This window comes from Cibotium barometz, chromosome 32 (genome assembly GCF_041138505.1).
Source record: "Cibotium barometz isolate CiBa-2024 chromosome 32, ASM4113850v1, whole genome shotgun sequence".
In the NCBI taxonomy this organism is placed as follows: domain Eukaryota; kingdom Viridiplantae; phylum Streptophyta; class Polypodiopsida; order Cyatheales; family Cibotiaceae; genus Cibotium; species Cibotium barometz.
The window spans coordinates 3,074,267-3,089,570 of NC_141077.1; the positions used below are offsets into that span (position 1 = coordinate 3,074,267).

At 41.2% G+C, this 15,304-nt stretch overlaps 1 protein-coding gene across 1 annotated transcript; it reads left to right on the plus strand.

The window, feature by feature from the left end:
* The first annotated feature begins 6,527 nt into the window (after window positions 1-6,527).
* On the plus strand, window positions 6,528-10,586 carry LOC147619739 (uncharacterized). Its single transcript, XM_086825570.1, has 5 exons — window positions 6,528-6,774; window positions 7,187-8,967; window positions 9,078-9,263; window positions 9,540-9,701; window positions 9,837-10,586. Exons 1-5 carry the CDS (start codon window positions 6,666-6,668, stop codon window positions 10,239-10,241), a joined length of 2,643 nt encoding a protein of 880 aa, XP_086681696.1. The 5' UTR covers window positions 6,528-6,665; the 3' UTR covers window positions 10,242-10,586.
* Window positions 10,587-15,304: the final 4,718 nt, after the last annotated feature.

A 15,304-nucleotide genomic window follows, 5' to 3' on the forward strand; every position in this document is an offset into this window, starting at 1 on the left:
AGACATTAGCTTTTAGATAATTACATGTCTAATCCTCTTATGCCGCATATCAATGTCCTACATAATGCCATGGAAGCAAGTTCCTCTTAATTTAAGGTACATAGAGCATATCTGATAGCTTCTTCTCTTCACTTGTAGTAGTAGCTACCACAAAAGAGATGGTTCCAGATCCTTCAGTTAGACATTTAGCATTATTCCCAATAATAACATTGATGGGTCATGTATCGAGATGCTCCACTATCTAAAGTCCATGAATTATCAATAGATGGAATTTGAGCAAATGAGCATACATCTTCCATGGTGACCCAAAGTTTCAGTCTCAACATTGTTAATAGAGTCCCTTCCATGAAGACTTCACGGTGTCATTCTTCACGTCAGCCTGCTTCTTTCTGTAGTCTTTGATAGCGTGACCCTTCTTCTCTTCATAGTAATAGCAGCTCCCTTGAAACTTCTTCTTCTTTGGATTCTTCTTCTTGTCATTAGAAGATGCCGCACCTTTGCCTTTAGCATTGGCCAAAAATGCAGCATCACTGTTCATGGGTCTTCAACCACCACATCTCCTAATCAAGCAACGTAGCATTGAATTCATCAAATGATAGAGGCGTTACTCTAACCTTAGTATTTAGACTGTGCTGTAACCAAGCCATCATACTTTTATGGAAGAATTCGAATGCACCTCTGAGCTAGTTCCTCACTGGTCTTTGTAATCCCCACATTAGCCATTTGCTCTCCTAGATTTTGATCCATGTGATAAATGCTTCAGCAACTTCTTCTTTCAAACTTCTCAGTAGCAAGATGATTCTCTAGGTTATGAATCTTGGTGTGATTCTAGGTCTCACCCTGATTCCTCAGTATAGTCTAGGTCTCTGATGCCTTAGTTGTGTGTTGAATCAGAGTAAGATAAGAATCACTTATACTAGTGAGATGATGGCACAAAGTCACCAAGCCTTTGATCCCAATAAACAGCCAACACTCGGCAGAGTGCTCGCCAAAACGTGTGATTGGCACACTTGGCCGCACACTTGGGGTGTGGCCATTCGATGATGGAACATGTCTGTAAAAAGGCTAGACTCCTTTGGATCCACCTTAAGTGAGGAGCTCGTTAGGAGTTTGAGTGTTAATAGCTGGGGCCCAGGGCAATGCCCCATCTGCGGAGTCCGAGGGGCAAGAGGCCCCAGCCTGCTGATGGTGTGGGTTCAATATTAGTGTGCAATGGTCTATTTGGGCACTTTTTGAGGGCGACAACCATGTCTATGTTGCGTAACCGCTTGCATTGTTTACATGTCTACCACACCACTTACAACACTATATATGAACATAGTTATCACAAGCTAAGGTATCCAATGCTTGTGAGTATCCACTACCTCTATACTTAGTACATTATCCATCTAGAGTCTTTCTAGATCTAAGCTCTACTTGAGAGCGCACAGGTGGAAAACACCATCACATTGTACCTATCTCAAAATTTGTAAATTTTCTCCATTCTCTATCTATCGCACTGTTTATTGCACACATGGACAACACCATTATCTCAGAATTTGTAAATTCGCTCCATCCTCTATCTATCACACTATCTATTGTACTTTATTTTGCTATCTATCTTTTTGTTATGCTATATTCTTATATGGTATCAGAGCTTGGGTGCATTTAGCAAAAATAGTGCATAAAGTTTAATATTTCTTTGCATAGAGTACTAGGAGTGATGGCTTCTACCTCGGATGTACTGTTATAGAATGATTGCTGTTATAGAATACTAGGAGTGATTGCTTCTACCTCGGATGTACTGTTATAGAATGATTGCTATTATAGAATACTAGGAGTGATTACTTCTACCCCAGCTGCTATTAATGTGTTGCACAAGTCGTGCACATCTACCAACCTTTAGAGAAGACAAGCTTAATGGGACAAACTACACTCTTTGAAAATTCAAAATCAACACCATTCTAGACTCTTATGAGCTTCTAGAAACTGTTCTGGGAATGGATGTAGAACTAGTGGGAATCCCAACCCTAACAATTGTGCAAACACACTTTCACTAGATGCTATACTTCCTCAAACATGGAAGAGATGCAATGCTGATGCGGTTTGAGGAAGTGTGGTTTGATGCACTGCAATTGATTGTGTTGTCGTTTCAAACAATTATTCTAGATTGAGTTCACATCGGAGGTCCCTAGTGTCTCTAGTGTAGGTTTGAAAATGGTTTTAGAAAAGTTTTTTTTTAAAGTTTATATTTTATATTTTATTTTTCTAGGCTTAGGAGGCTTTTTTTGGGTGATCATTTTTTAGCAAGCGCTTTTTAGAATCGGGTGAGCAGATTCCAAAAAGAGTCCCTCCCTCTATCAAGAGAGAGTGAGGGAGGAAGAGAGTGCGAGAGGGAGAGATAGACATGACTTTCATGGGATTTGCTTATCCTCCGAGGTGAATGCACAATGAGGTTGCTTCCACTGAGGTTACATTTTTTTGACATCTTGAGCTCTTATTTTTACTATGCATTTTCATTTAGTCATGAGGCCCAAAAGTGGGTTACCACATAGCTAATGATAAGCAACACATAATGTATGCTATTCTCATGGTAAACCTCTACCTCCTTGATTTTCCAAACACCATTTAATGGTAATTTTTTCATTGAGTACACTTGTCTAGGTGGAGGTTTACCTTCTTTTCCACCATTATGTTTCCTTTAAGGGCACTTCTAAGTAGGATATTACTATCGATAATGCCATGAGGATGATGTGTATCATCACTTGTAGCCATAAGGATCATGCATTTGCCATGTTGGGGTAAATACATGTGGTAAGGCCATGTGTATTACCTAAACATGAGTAGTACATGTGGTAATGATGTGGCACTGCCAATGTATTGCCCATGTGCAGGTAACACATGTGGGAATGCCATGTCAATGCCACATGTATTGCCCATGTGCAGGTAACACACATGGTAACGCCATGTCAATGCCACATGTATTGCCCACGTTCGGGTAATACATGTGGCGTGCCATATGTTGTGCATACAACACACATGGTGCATACAACGCACGTGGTGCTTGCCACCCCATCGTGGTGGAAGGTGCCATTTATACGCTCGCTCGCTCTCTCCCCCGTGCTCTCTCTCCCTTAATTGCCCCCCTAACAAATGCCCCCTAGCAAACCCACCTCCCCCCTCTTACCCTCTCAAAGGCTATTCTCACCCCCCCCTTCTAATTGACCCCCTCTCACTATCTCAAACCCTCCTCTCCCCTCTCACACCCCTCTCACACTCTCAAACCCTCCACGCCCCTCTCCCCTCTCAAACATAATCGCCACCCTCTCAAGCTCTGTCCCTCAAACTCTTTCCACTCTCTCCCTCTCACCCTCTCAAGTACTCTACATCCCCTCAATATCTTCATCTCTATTATCATGGGCTCATCCACTAATCCCTTTAATAATACGACGTTTGTAAGCATCTTAATTAAAGCTCTTGCATCTTTCATGCACCTCAAAGAAAAAGAACCAAGATCGGATGCCCTTTTGAAGGCATGGACAACAGTGTTCAAACTGCAAGAGCTCTACAAAGCTCACAATGAAGATGGTAGACCTTGTAGACAAGCACATGTTAGAGGTGAACGCGGTAATAGCCATTGGGATGTGGAGAGCCTTTGACATCATTGAAGAGGCAAAAGAGGCTCCTCTCGAGGAAAATTTGCCACCTTCATTGCAAATTTAGAGTAGTTGGAGAAGTTGAAGATGATAGTTGAGGTCCCACATGCTTTCATGAACTATTGCTCGTGTTTAACATCTCATAGGGGTTTGTTATGATATGCTGTAGTCTTGTAATTTTGCTTTGGAATATAATAAAAGTTTCATCTCTCTATGATGTCTTTATAAAAAAGTAGCAATGATAGTAACCCATGGAAGTAAACAAGATTGTGTACACACATGCTTTCATGTATCGTTGCTTATGTTCAACTTCTTGTAGGTGTTTGTCATAATATGCTATAGTCTTGTAATTTTGCTTTGGAATATAATGGAAGTTTCATCTCTCTATGGTGTTTTTGTAAAAACGTAGCAACAATAGTAGCCCATGGTGTCTTGTGCTCAACATCTTATAGGTGGTGGTCATAATATACAGAGGTCTTGGAATACAATCAAATATATTGGAAGTTTCATCTTTGTACGCCGTCTTTAAAAAAAAACTTTCTATGAAATCAAGTACATTGAGAGGAGAGAGCGAAACAGTAGAGAGAAACCGCTCACCTTAAAACCAGAGAGCGCTCGCCAAAAAAATACACCCCTAGGCTTACGTGACTAGATTCATGTCTCTAGACTCATGTGTCCAGGTTCACATTTTTAGACTCACGTCTCTAAGCTCACGTATGTAGGTTCACATATACGCATGCTTACGTGTCCAGATTCATACCTCTAGACTCACATCTACAAGGCTCATTGCCTTTTTTGTATGAACTCGGATCACGTTCTTCCCTTGTATGAAATAAGCCTACTTGGGGTACAAAAATCTAGGACCTAGACCTTATGACATGATTGTGTGTACAATTATTGGGCAATAAAGTGTACATGATTCTCCAATAATTACGAAGGACAAGAATGTACCTGGTATAGATTGCATGACAAGGAAATCTTCCAAGGACATGGGTAGGTGTGTCCGTAAGTCTTTATGGAAGTAATAATTGGTTCTTCCTATATTACGTATACCCACCTCTAGACTAACATATCTAGGCTCACATTTGCAGCTTCCTAATCCTAGTTAATGATTGTGATGCAACTAATTAAGTGTTTTTTGATGGGTTTAGTATTCTTCTAATCTTTCAATTTTAACCATGCATGATCACATTATGAAAAATATGAAATGCATGAACAAAAATTGACAATCCCACTCCAATTCAATCTTATGGAGCTCAATCCTCATGTGTTTCGGAGTGGATTCCACTTCTAATCACAATTGATAAGTAATCCTTAGATCAAAGCAATGAAAATCTAAGCCTCTTGGGCTCCAATTTCATTCAAATCACTAAAGAACCAAGGTTTTCTCCTACCAATAGATAGAAATAGAATGCCCTAATGCAAAATAAACTTTAAATCAAAATCAAACACATAAACAAACACATCCAATGGCTCTAAAACCATATGTTTTTTGGAGTGTGACCTCCTAATCAACATCGGGCACTATTGGGTGATCCTAATAGCTTGGAATGGACGGAAAAAGGAGCTAAGTCCTAGGCCTCGGCAGTAGTGCCAAATATGTTCAAGTCAACAGCTTACCTTAGAATTGCCGAAAGATGTGTCGTTGGGTCTTGCTTTCGAGCCGTGTAGCAACTTCCCTATGTGGGTGTGTTAGCTCATCCATCATGTCCTTACTTCATTGTTACACCAGAATGCTTCTTGCCAAAGGGATGATGCCAAAGGGATGAAGAGAGAGCTCTCAATGCCTAGATGGAGACAAATAGAGATGGTCCTTTCACAATGGTTCTCTCTCACAAAAGGCAAGAAAAGAAGCAAGTAATGAAGGAAGGAAACCTACAATCACACGTTAGCTCACAAGAAAACCATTGCACGTAATGAAGGAAGGAAACCTACAATCACACGTTAGCTCACAAGAAAACCAATCACACGTAATGAAGGAAGGAAACCTACAATCACACGTTAGCTCACAAGAAAACTATTGCAAGGGAATGATTGTGTCCTACTTATAAAATAACTTATATACAAATGACTAGTTTTCACAGTAGGCCAGCCAAATGAAAAAATGACTTATATATAAATGATTAGTTTTCACACTAGACCGGCCAAACTTAAAAACGATCTGGTCTCTCTATCACTAGTCTTAAGCAACTATGCATACTAAGTCCGTAGACTTTCCTTATTTGACATTGAGCGAATGCTAAGATTGCTTTGTATGTTCCAGAGCCGTCTTACGAAAGTTAAGTGTCTGTTTGCATGGGTAAGATGGCGAAGCGCCTTATGGTAGGTCAGGCGGACGAAACCATGTTAACCAATGGAGTGCTTAACGTGTGGCATAGTCGTCGTAAATGTAGGGTTCACTACACCAAGTTGAATGCCACATTTGGGGGGGCATTTATTTTGATTTTCAGTATTCGCGTAGATGAACTTGTGTGCAGCCTCCATTTTTAACTAGAGTTTTTCTTCCCTCAATGACAAGATTTGGGGTGCCATGTGGTTACAAGAGTTCAACATTGATGCTTAAACCTGTGGAGCCCACAATGAACTTTTTTGGATAGTGGTCCAATCATCCGTGTTTTGACATTGACGCTTAAACCTCTGGAGCCCACAATGAACTTTTTGGATACTTGGATGGACACTGGGTGCACCGGCTTGGAAAGGCTGGACATGTTTGCTTCAAATCGTTTGTAAGTCAGCATGCCATGTAGGATTTAGAAAGCTTATGGCCAACGGCTACAATCAGATCTCGTTTGCTGGGCCACACATCTCGGCGGACATGTGTGAAGCCTGCCGCCTGCGTGTATACCGTCTCTTTGAAACGGTCAGAAACTTTTGAATGTCTGGTTGCCCGCCTAGTCTCCTTCTTCGTCGCTATGGTGGCCTTAACTTGCTTTCTGCATCCTTTGCCCCATCCCAGCCCTTACCTTGCTGCCATAGCTCTCCGTAGATCGATTACTTTTGCCCAAACCTGCCTTTAAAGATGCGGCCGCGATGGCGCTCGCCTCAGAAGAGAAGCTTTCTAGCCTCCTGGAACGATGCATGAATGGGACACCAAAAATTCAGCTGGACCTTGATCGCATCAACAGGTTGGCTTCTCTAGGTATGGGCCTGGATCTCCTGGACTCCTTCACTCTGCGTCTACTTGTGAGTCTGACTGAGGGTTAAGGTTAGGTTTAGGGTTTTTCATAGATGCGTGGCCCCTGCGTGTTTTCTCCGGTTAGGGTTTGCATTTGAATGAAACTCATCGCCGACTCCGCTATGATTATTCGGTTTACGGTTTGAATATGAAAAAACACGGTACCAAAACCTGGCTTCTTTTACGATTACTAGGGTTATCATTGTGCCTCTTTTAGGCATATTGAACTTGTAATTAGGTTTTGTATTTGAACGGAAATGCTTCATCAATGTCTGTGAATGATAGGGTTAGGGTTGATAACTGTGGATGTTAGGGTCCGGATCTGAATTTTACATGAAATGTATCATCAATGTCTGTGGATGTTGTAACGGGTTAGGGTTGCCGCGGCGAGTTCCATGTTATGACCATGGCCGAGGCAGCAGTCCTGTAGAAGATACAGACAGCAAGAATGATTCTCCTCCATCTAAAGAGGAGGCAGATAGGGGCCATGGTTTGGTTGTTGCAGGAAAGAAAACCTTGCCCCCAGTGGATTCTACAGAAGCGAGAAAGAGGAAAGCGGATAGGGATGCTCCAAGTTGTCGGGAACGCACTCAAGCAAGGCAGGCAGAGGGGCGACCTTGCCTTAATATAAGGAGCAGCTTCGACCTAGGTGCAGATGTAAGAAATAGGAAGGCAATTGACTCAGCTAAGGAGCTTCTTGGTATTCAAGACAAGGAGAACATCAATCCACGTTGTGATTATCGCAGACGAGAACCTAGGAAGCAGGCATCTGACAGGAGTGCGGAGAAGAGGCGACTGCAAGTATCCAATAAGCTGCAAAATGCACCGAGTAGTAGGAAAATCGGTTCTCTGCTAGTAAAACAATCTGCAAAGCCTAGAGTTCGTGCACCTCCAGGTGATGCACCTCAGCCCTTTCAGCTTTCTCAGGATGGTTTCATGACAAAAGAACATTCGCATGAGGTCAGCATTACTGACCCCATGGCATCTTCTAGAGCAGAAGAACCAATGGGCTGTGTGCAGGCTGACCATCAAGCAGATAATGAGATGTTAACCCCGACTGACACTATGAGCATTTCACAACCTTTGCAGCTTGCTTCCTTATCAAGTTGTCAGAGCAATGGCGCTCCATCTGTACACACAAATAGAGAAAGACAAGGAAGTCTTTCTGAGGTGCCAACAAAGCAAGATGATTCTAAATCTTGTGTGTTGGTGGCTAATTATTCGGAATTGCGGGATCTAAAGGCAGGTTCTGTTTTGGTTGACGCAAACCAGAGGGGGGTGGTGTTGGCATCCGTTAAAGAGCTGTCGTCCTCTATGAACTGTCTTGCTATAGCTGATAGCCACTGCCATGATGATACGCAACCACCTTCTGTACCAGAGAATGCCGAGTTAAAGAGGGAAACTGTGCATTCAAATAAAAATGTCCATGGATCCTTTATTTTGGATGCAAAGCACTATGTACCTAATGTCCAGGTTGCTGCATCAGCTGCATGTCCATCTTTACCTGTAACATCCATACCGTTGGCCACTGCTTGTTCTATTACAATAAGGACAGCTTCAGCACCATTAGCAACTTCCTTTACAGAAGAGAGTGTTCCACCTTCAAGCCCACGAAACATGCAGCCTTTGATAAAACTTAGCCCTTGTCTAGCTAGTGGCATCTTGAAGCCATCTCAAGGTAATCATGTTTCTCTAGCATCCAAGGAGCAAGCAAGATTAGTTAAAAGGGAAGAAAGTCACTCTCCTGTCAAAGCAGATTTTGTGGAAAATGGGGTGATGAAAGCAAGGCAAGTCAGAGCATCTCAAAATGACATTCCCACGTCTGATGCAGGGGCTGGTAAGCTGATACAGAATCTGTATTTGCCAGAGAAAAAGGTTGTCAATGCAGAAGATGGCAATTTGCAGCTTAAAAAGCAGGGAGAAAATGACAACCTTGTCTGGGTGAATGGTAGAAAGTATCAAAAATTGAAGAAAATCGGACGAGGTGGAAGCAGCGAAGTGTACAAGGTGATAGATCGAGACGGCAACATTTATGCCCTCAAGCGCATTAAACTGAAGGGCCGTGACTATAACACAGCTTGTGGATTTTATCAGGAAATCGAGCTTCTCACTAGGCTGCAAGGGAAACGGTATATCATACGGTTGATTGATTATGAGGTATCGTGAAGCAGCTGATTTATCAAAGTTTTCTGCTCTTTTGGTGGGAGCTGCTTCTGCGTAGATCATATGGCTTATCTATGTTTTCAATGCATGGGTCTTCGTGTCAGGTTACAGATAAGAAGCTGTTTTCTGATGTAGTAGAAAGCTCCCATATCATTAGACATGATGCAAACATCTACATGGTGCTGGAGTATGGGGAAGTTGACTTGGCAACTATGCTCCAGGATAAGCTGAAAGAAAAATCGCAAGGGGATAACAACGTAGACGAAACCTGGTTACGATTCTACTGGCGGGTGAGCATTCTTGGTTGAGAAAAATTGTATCCAAATGCATGTACAGTGCGGCCCTTCTTTTTTGAATCATCAAAACACATGCATTTTTTTAGTATCATTGTACACCTTGAAGAACCCAATTGTGTTTCAGAGGTACACTGCCAACCTGGATAATTGAACATGGATATCACACCTCCTTGTTTGAAGTGATGTACTTGTACAGTAAAAATTCTATTACTGCAGGATGGCATCGATTTTCTAAGATTTTCTGTTTCGGTCGGCCCCTCTCGTTTGCAGCAAATAATTGAGGCAGTAAACACCGTCCATGAGGAGCGTATCATGCATGCAGACTTGAAGCCTGCGAATTTTCTTCTTGTGAAGGGGGTGCTCAAATTGATTGACTTTGGGATCGCCAAATCTATTCAGGGTGATACTACAAACATTGAAAGGGATGCACAGGTAAGCTGGAATACTGTTTAGTTGGTAGACTTTCTCACTACTTGGTGTTCACTATGATCAGCTTTTTTTGTTTTAATTATTTTTGCAGTTGCGTTAATGAATGAGAAAACTTTATTGTTTCAATAATTTTTGCAGGTGGGTACTCTCAATTACATGTCTCCAGAGGCCTTCTTGATGAATGAGAAAGACGAACATGGCAACATTATCAAATGTGGCCGCCCATCTGATATTTGGGCCCTCGGGTGCATCTTGTATCAAATGGTGTATGGGAAGACACCCTTTGCTCACATCACCGCGCTGCATGCGAAAATCCAGGAGGTGGCCAATCCAAAGCACAAGATAAACTTTCCACCGGTGTTGAACCCTCATCTTCTTGACATCATGAAGAAATGCCTTGCATATAATCGTGAGGATCGGCTGCGGATTCCAGAGCTTGTGAACCATCCGTTTCTTCAGCCCCAGTTGTGCACAGCCTGTGTACATCAAGAAGGTGAAAGAAAAAATCCTCCTGCAGATTCAAGCGGAAGAGGAACAGGGTAGAGATGCAACCACTCTGACAAGGCTTCTAGAGAGGGCGAGGCTATTGGGGATAAGTCCATGGGTGTGGGATCTGTTAGAGGCGCAGTCCTGTTGGGAGAAAGATAAGCTGCAGTGTTCTGTAAGCTATCTCATTCATGGTGAGATAAGATTAATGCATACCTACTCCATTCTAAGTTATGCCTTCTCAGCAAAGACATTTTGCCATGAAGGCTCTCAAGATAGACATAGTGCCTTGGAAGCTTTAAAACCTTGCATTTGTTTTAAGGCTCTTTGTACATTACATACTGTGTTCTTGTATATGCAATTTGCGTCATGTCTTCTTACAAGAATAACAATTTGTCAGCAGACAAGGGAATCACTTGGGCTTTGAGAGGACAAAGTGAACTTTTTGTTTAACATTGTGATGGAGGGCTCAATGTGATGGCTTGATCGTTGACAAAGTAAGCCCCATACTTTGTGAGTCATCATCGTGCCCTGTATCTTGTAAGTTTTTTTCATGCAAACGTGATACCTATTGCTAGATTAGCTTAAACATGATAATCTCATGCTTTTGGAAAACAATGTTAAGCTTGGATGTGTTGTGGGCAATAGTTTATAAGTTTATATCAAGGGTATTATTTATGTGCATCACTTTTGGTCAATCATTTGGAGGGAAATTTAAGGATTGCAATCATTTTGGAACAACTTAGTTCTTGAATGATTTTGATATTAGTTATAGGTTCTGTCAAGGAAATTTAAGGATTGCCATCATTTTGGAATTTTATGTATGCCACATTGTTCTTGAATGATTTTGATAATAAACTCATCCTTCACCAATCTTTTGAAGATTTTCATTGTCTTACCAACTGTGCAAAAAATGTATCTGAGCCCACACAGTGAAGCATGACACATCCAATGCGTATTTACTCTTCAAGGTAGTTAAACCCTTTCACAAGCAACAAAGATGCCAATAATAGCTGAGATCTCTTCACATTATTCCCTTCCCAAAAAATCAGCTTCCTTTAATCACATCCCCATTCTCAAAGTGTAAGAATTTGTGCCCTCCCTTATCCACTAACTTAGCTCGGACTCTGTATTTCTGTATTACCTTGTCATAGATGGCATGATTGCTCCTATGAAGGATCTCTCCTGTGGAACCTGTAGCAACACTCTTGCCCTAGCTAGAGCTTGACCATCCACCTAGACTTACTAGCATCCAACGCGCACAACTTATGACATCATCTGACTTCACATCCACATCTTCTGTAGTTACTTGCTCTTCCAACTTCTTATTAAATTCTTCCTCGTGAGACATATCAAAGGCATTCACCTTCCCAAGCAGTTTTTTCGGCACCGCTAGTGTCCTGAGCATCCCGTTGATCAAGTTTTGATTCATCCCTCCCAGCATCCTAAGTTTTCCGTAAAGCCAAGACCGGAGCTGAAGACCCGCAACTTGACTTCATGTCCTCCTTAAACCTATGCCATGTCCCTTCTATGAATGATGTCTTACCAAAGGTATTATAGGGGCTGTGAGGCACCTGCCGTCCTATCCATGACCACTTGGTATGTGTGGGTTTTGGGTCCTGGAATTTCGTTATGAAACCCAATGGAAGTATTTCATAGCATGGGGAACACAACTTTAGAAACATAGATAGCATTGCTTTTCATTGTTTAGGCAGAAAATCAAACCAACAATGCAAGTATGCTATATATCTTCTACATCATGGTCATGTAAGTATGCTATATCTTGTACATCATGGTCATGTAAGTATGCTATATCATGTAAGGTTCTAACAAGGATTTTAGTTTAAATTATACTAGAAAAGGAAAGCACAACGGACTAATTTGGTCTACCCAGCTGTAAGCCAATACATAGACCACTACGCTCTTCTTGTTCTACTCCATGACACATGGATAATAGGGTTAACCTTGCCACTAGGGAGCCCAACTTCTGGGGTCGCTTTGCCTGAGGGCCTCTCAATACGGGTACACAATGAGTGATAAATAAAAATCAATACATTAGTTCGGGGTGGACTGTGAGACCTTAATACAATAGGGGTAAAAAAAACCTTGAAATGAAATGGTTCTCTCTCATTCATGAAACGTCCATCATTCTCCAAATGCACTGCATGCATCTGTTTTTTTCCAACGTCGATGATGATGGCCGTAGCAATCTGGTCTTCTAGCGTCGAGTCCTTGCACAAAAGGTCTCTCGGTGTTCCCCTAGATGAATTGCAGAAGCTTGTTGTGCTTGACGCTAGAAGACTAGATCGTGACGGCCATCATCATCGACGTTGGATAAAAAAGATGCATGCAGTTGGAGAATGATGGACGTTTCATGAATGAGAGGACTGTTTCATTTCAGGTTTGTTTTGACCCCTATTGTATTAAGGTCTCATAGCCCACCCCGAACTAATGTATTGCTTTTTATTTATCACTCATTGTGTGCCTTGGTGGCGAGTCCGATTCACCACCACGCCTAGCTGCTTCTTGTGACCTCACCCAAGCCCTCACCCAAGCCAAACTGGAGGACCCAAGTCAGGCATGGCTATAGACCCTAGAATTGCTTCTTTTCACGACACGAATGAGAATTTCCTTGCTATACTCGCGTAACAACTTGTCAAGGACGACTTTGGTTCCATTCCGTACTGTTAGATTTTACACTAACAATTGTGCAAAGATATCATTGCAATATTTATGAAACCATAATGACCTTTACAATATTATTTCAATCAATGAAAAAGAGATTCTCATAGCGTTTGTAATATTCATTTTTCCTCTTTAACTCACCCACACAGTTATTCCTTTTCAAAAGAGAAGCCTTTATGTTCAAAATGAATATTCTTGACATCATAACTTAAGTTTATCTCTAATAAGAAATAACAAATCCTAAGTTTAAGAGAACACAAATACTTTTATTCACACACATCAACCCTTTTGCAATGATATCTTCACACAAATAACAATTGTGCGAAGATATCATTGTAATATTTTTGAAACCATAATGACTTTTATAACATTATTCCAATTAATGAAAAAGAGATTCTTAAGGAAATCAGAATTGAGTACATGGATATGAATACTGTTAGTCTACCATAGTCAGACATTGACATGGGTAGTTCACCCACACAGTTATTCCTCTTCAGAAGAGAAGCCTCCATGTTCAAAATGAATATTCTTGACATCGTAACTTAAGTTTATCTCTAATAAAAGAAAGAATAAAACCTAAGTTTAAGAGAAGATACATACTTTTAATCATACACACCAATACTTTTGCAATGATATCTTCACAAGTATCATTTTCACCCAATTAAAGCATAATTTTCACCCAATTAAAACATAATTATCACCCAATTAAAGTATAATTATACCCAATGAGTGCACACCAATGCTATCATTGGCCCAGTTCCTAAAAATTTATAGCCTAGGTAGGATTATTTCATAAAAGAAAAGTACGTGAGCCTAGTTCATATATAGAAAGAAGATGTAAGCCTACAAATGTGACCCTAAAAATGTGAGCCTAGAAACCTAAACATGAATACTTAGATCTTGACATGTGAGCTAGTAGAGAGGTGTGAGCCTACATTTGTGAACCTGGACACGTATAGACATGCGTCTAGAGCATGAACCTGGACACTTGATCCTACACATGTGAGCCTACAGATGTGAACCGAACAAAAACAAATATTTTGAGACCTAATCTAGGAGCACTAAAAGACCTACTCTAGATGTACTAAAGAGCTTTAATGCGAACCCGATTTGATAATATAGTCAAAACTATGATGCATCAAACCACACACTTTTTTAAACCCACCAAGACTTTGATCCCAAGAAGTGCTCTCCTATTAAGAAGGCTAGATTCCTTCGGATCCATCTCAAGCAAGGAGCTTTGGGAAGAAATGAGACAATGGATGTGAGTAGAGGAGGAACAATGGAACACCCTAGAAACATGAGGCGTCCATGGTCCTTTAAGCCTCAAATTCACCAGCTAGATTTGTAAGCAACACCATAAATTTCATGAAGAGGACATTAAGCCACCCTATTTTTGGACGAAGCTCTAGTGAGGGGGCGAGGGCGGGACTAAGAAACTCAAGGTTCATTCGATCCCTTAGAAGTGATCAAACCATGTTGGGGGATGCCACAATCATTTAGTGCCGATCCCGAACTGGGGTTAACGCAAGTAGACATGACCAACTAAGTTAACGGTAATTATGATATATCTCTTTTATTGTACCATTAGGGATAAGTGTTGTTCCTCAAGAAAGCACACACAATTCTAGCAGGAGTCCCACTCTTCACAATAGCTCATTATAGAGTGCCTTTACCATTAAACTAAGATTTAGTTCTTCTCCATCGGAACACAAAAAATGGGGAGGAGAGTAAAGACCCAATGTTTAGGACTACCTCAACACAAAGGGATCCATAAGAGCAATCTCATAACTTGTAACCACAAAAAGCCTACAGCCTCAAAGCTAGGTTGTTGGAGGATAAGTGCCATTGCAAACCGTGCAGTAGCCCAATAGGGCAAGAGATCCTACAACCAAAAATAGAGGGTTTTATGCAACCATCTCCTTATGCACCCCCGCAACATGAATACGCAGAAGACATGATGAGGTTTCAAATGGAGAGGGGAGCTGCGACACAAACATAGGACCTAGAGGCTTATACTTGGGTACAATCAAGCTAATCACATCTCAAGGATGATGACCAAATTTGATTGAACTGGAGATTCCATCCAATATCTAGAGAAGTTTGATCAACAATACGTTCCACCAAGATCTGTTCATTTCAGACTTTTCTTTGAAGGAAAAGCAAGCCAATGGTTTAGGTCACTAAACCCCCTTAAAAAGGCTATCTTACGAGGTTTTAAGACACACCTTCATTGTGGGATCCTTTCTCATAGTGGAGCTAGATGGAGTTCCATTACACAAATATACTTTAAGAAAGAGGAGGGAGAAGCAATGTAGAATTACATTTCTAGAACAACCAAGTATCTGCACATGAGATGAAACACCCCGATGATAAAAGACTAGATGATTTGTTGCTCATTGATCCTCAAGAGCAAGATGCTTCACAATCATCTC

Coding starts and splice junctions, on each gene's coding strand:
- LOC147619739 (XM_086825570.1), top strand. CDS start 6,666: ATGGCGCTCGCCTCAGAAGAGAAGCTTTCTAGCCTCCTGGAACGATGC. Junction 8,968..9,077: donor TACGGTTGATTGATTATGAG/GTATCGTGAAGC, acceptor TCTTCGTGTCAG/GTTACAGATAAGAAGCTGTT. Junction 9,702..9,836: donor ACATTGAAAGGGATGCACAG/GTAAGCTGGAAT, acceptor TAATTTTTGCAG/GTGGGTACTCTCAATTACAT.